At 29.9% G+C, this 3,058-nt stretch overlaps 1 protein-coding gene across 1 annotated transcript; it reads right to left on the reverse strand.

Annotated features, from left to right (window-relative positions):
* Positions 1–1,209: 1,209 nt before the first annotated feature.
* LOC125830488 (serine/threonine-protein kinase STY13-like) lies at positions 1,210–2,098 on the reverse strand. The gene is made up of 3 exons (XM_049509688.1): positions 2,048–2,098; positions 1,452–1,961; positions 1,210–1,359 (listed from the first exon to the last, which is right to left on the reverse strand). The coding sequence occupies exons 1-3, from the start codon at positions 2,096–2,098 to the stop codon at positions 1,210–1,212; spliced, it is 711 nt and encodes a 236-aa protein (XP_049365645.1).
* Between the last annotated feature and the right edge of the window lie 960 nt (positions 2,099–3,058).

Here is a 3,058-nt window from a genome sequence, read left to right on the forward strand (position 1 = left end):
GTTCTCTCTAGCTCGTATTTTCTTCATGATTGTTAATTAGTAGAGGATAGGTATCTCATTAGGATTGGTAAGGTAAGGCCTAGCCTCCCTTGCTTGTACTTAATCCTATTGAGAATTTTTTATGTTTATTATTAATAAAAAGCCACTTGACCACTGTCTAGTGGCATAAATTTGCTAAAAAAATAATAAAATTAAATGTGAAATTACACTTGGCAGCGCGTGCTGTTCACTGCTTATCAATAATTTAGTTCTTTATACCATGTCAATACTTAGAATGATATTTATTTCATTTTAAAAAGTTTTTAGGAAGGTAATAGAATTTCGTAAAAATAGAGTTTATCGCTGAAAATTCAATCATATATTAAGGTGTGGTGTACAACTCTACGGGGTCATATGTCAAGATAGAGTTTATCGCGTGTAGTCCGTTGAACCTTTGAAGTTCTACAACTCTGAGGTATGTTGTCATTCTGTTTCTTGGATTGAATTTTTGTTACTCACATCTAATAGCACTTCAACTTTTGATTTGTTATATTCTTTTTCCCTTGTCTCTAGATTTGCCAAGAGGGTGATCGAAACCAAAGGAAAATGATGGGCACATTTTGAAGGAGTGCTTAATTAGTTGTACTACGCCCTATAGTTATTGCAGTTTTAAAAAAAAATTAAAGACAATGTTTTTAGGTTATTTGAGCCAAATGAAGTTGAATGATGGAATATAATTTCCTTTGTGCTGGATAAAGTTTTCATCTTGATTTAATATTTTAGTTTGTTTATCTTGATGATTTTCATTAGTTTCCGTCACTTTACATTAGAGAGAGTTCTTAATGCATATAATAGCTCAAAATCCTGATATTAAATCCACACCAAAAACTAGATAGCAAGTGTATTTTTGATGGCCAGAAGTAGTAGATGGAGAGTAAAACGAAGCTATTTCCAATAGTTTGAGAGCAATTTTGGTTGGTTTTGGCCATGTTGGACTATTATGTCAGCGATCTAAATAACTGATCATGTGGACATATGTTAAGTTCGTGGTCCAAAATATAGTCAGACGAAAGGTAAATGTCGAATTAATTTGTATGGTGTTTGGTAAAAAATTGATGACAGATTTGGTCATTTTTAAGAAATTTAGCTTTTCAAACATGAATAGATCTGTATTAGCTAACAATAGGGTTCAAAATCTCAGTAGCAACATATTACAATGTACACAAGTTATTATTGTTGTTGTCTTCTTGTCTTAATAGCTACTAACATTTGCACCACTTCCTTCATCTCCGGCCTATTTTGTGGCTTTACATCCCAACATTTCTTCATTATATCAGACAACGCTCTTGGACAACATTTTGGTATCTCAGGCCTTCGATCCTGAAATTTACATACAAAACAGCTCCTTATTTAGTACATCAAATTTGACAATTTAATAATCAAAAGGGAGTTATAAGTAATTAGTAAAGTACCTTGTAAATTTGATGTGAGATTTTACTATGAGAAATGTGTTCAGGGTATGGATCTAAACAAGTATACATTTCCCACAAGCAAATTGCAAAGCTGTAGACATCACATTTATGATCATATGACGAATCACTCAAAACCTCAGGAGCCATATAACCCATAGTTCCACTTGTTCCAACCATAGAATAAAACTTACTAGAGATTCCGAAATCAATTATCTTCACTCTTCCAGTTTTGTCAACAAGTAAATTTTCAGTCTTCACATCTCTATGAGCAATCTTGTTGGAATGAATGTAACTCAACCCTTTAGCAACATCCAATGCAAGTTGTATAGTTGTATCCAAAGGCAATTTCTTCTTCAATATTGTATGTTTGGAAAGATAGGATTGAAGAGTACCTCCACCAACATATTCCACAACTATGCAACAATATCCATTTATTCCTAGTACTTTTGCACCTTTTTGACATTTAATTTTAATCTTTGACATATTCTTCTTCTTTATAGCTCCAATGAACTGCACAAAATTAATATATTTCAGCTAATTTGCAAATAATTAAACAAATAATATAAAAAGAGAAATTAATTAAGTAGGTATACTACCTCAGCAATATTGGAGTGTTGAAGATTGCACCAAATAGAAACTTCTTGCATGAATACCTCTTCCATCAATTGCTTTTTTTCTATTGAATTCTTCTTTCCATCTCTCAAATCGAATACTTTAACTGAAATTCATCATGTGTATTAATTAAAAGTTACCAAAATTTTGATAAATACATATTACTTTTTGAACCGAAAAATATAATGATAACATGGTAAAATTACAATATTCAAGAAACATAATCACTAATATAACAAACTATAGTCATTCTAACAACAATATTCAAGAAACGTAACACTAATATAGTTTTACTATAATCAATCTAACAACAATATTCAAGAAAAGTAACCCTCATATATATAGTTTTCAAGAAATGTAGCCCTAATATATATAGTTTTACTATAATCATTGTAACAACAATATTCAAGAAACGTAACCCTAATATATATAGTTTTACTATAATCATTCTAATAAACAATAATATTCAAGATTTACTATAGTCACTCTAACAATAATATTAAAAAAAAACTTAACTATAATGTACAAAACTATATTCAGTTTAACAACAATATTCAAGAAACGCGTAAAAAAACAAATTAGGAAGTATATGTATAAACATTAATAAAAAATTAGTAATTAATTATACCTGCGACTTGTTTGTCGTTGTAAAGGCCTGTATAAACTGCCCCAAAACCTCCAAAGCCAATTAAGTTTTCGACAGTAAGTTTTGAAGCATCAAGTTCCCATTCTTGTTTCTTCATGTTAGTAGCTTCCACACACCTAATTTTATTCATCATAGTATTAATTACTTTTTCAAACAAATTTTAGTATTGATTGTTGGGTTCGGCGGAAGGGACGTATATATAGTATTACTATAATTTATTTCCTATTAGGAAAGGAATTATTAATTACTATAAAAGCTTTTGTTGAATTCAAATTATGATAGGATTAGTTAGTTGTATTCAAATTTTGATAGGATTAGTTAGTTGTGATAAGTTATCAGTTATAATAAG

Source organism: Solanum verrucosum, unplaced genomic scaffold, assembly GCF_900185275.1.
Source record: "Solanum verrucosum unplaced genomic scaffold, falcon-dt-bn FXZP01000228.1, whole genome shotgun sequence".
Lineage (NCBI taxonomy): Eukaryota > Viridiplantae > Streptophyta > Magnoliopsida > Solanales > Solanaceae > Solanum > Solanum verrucosum.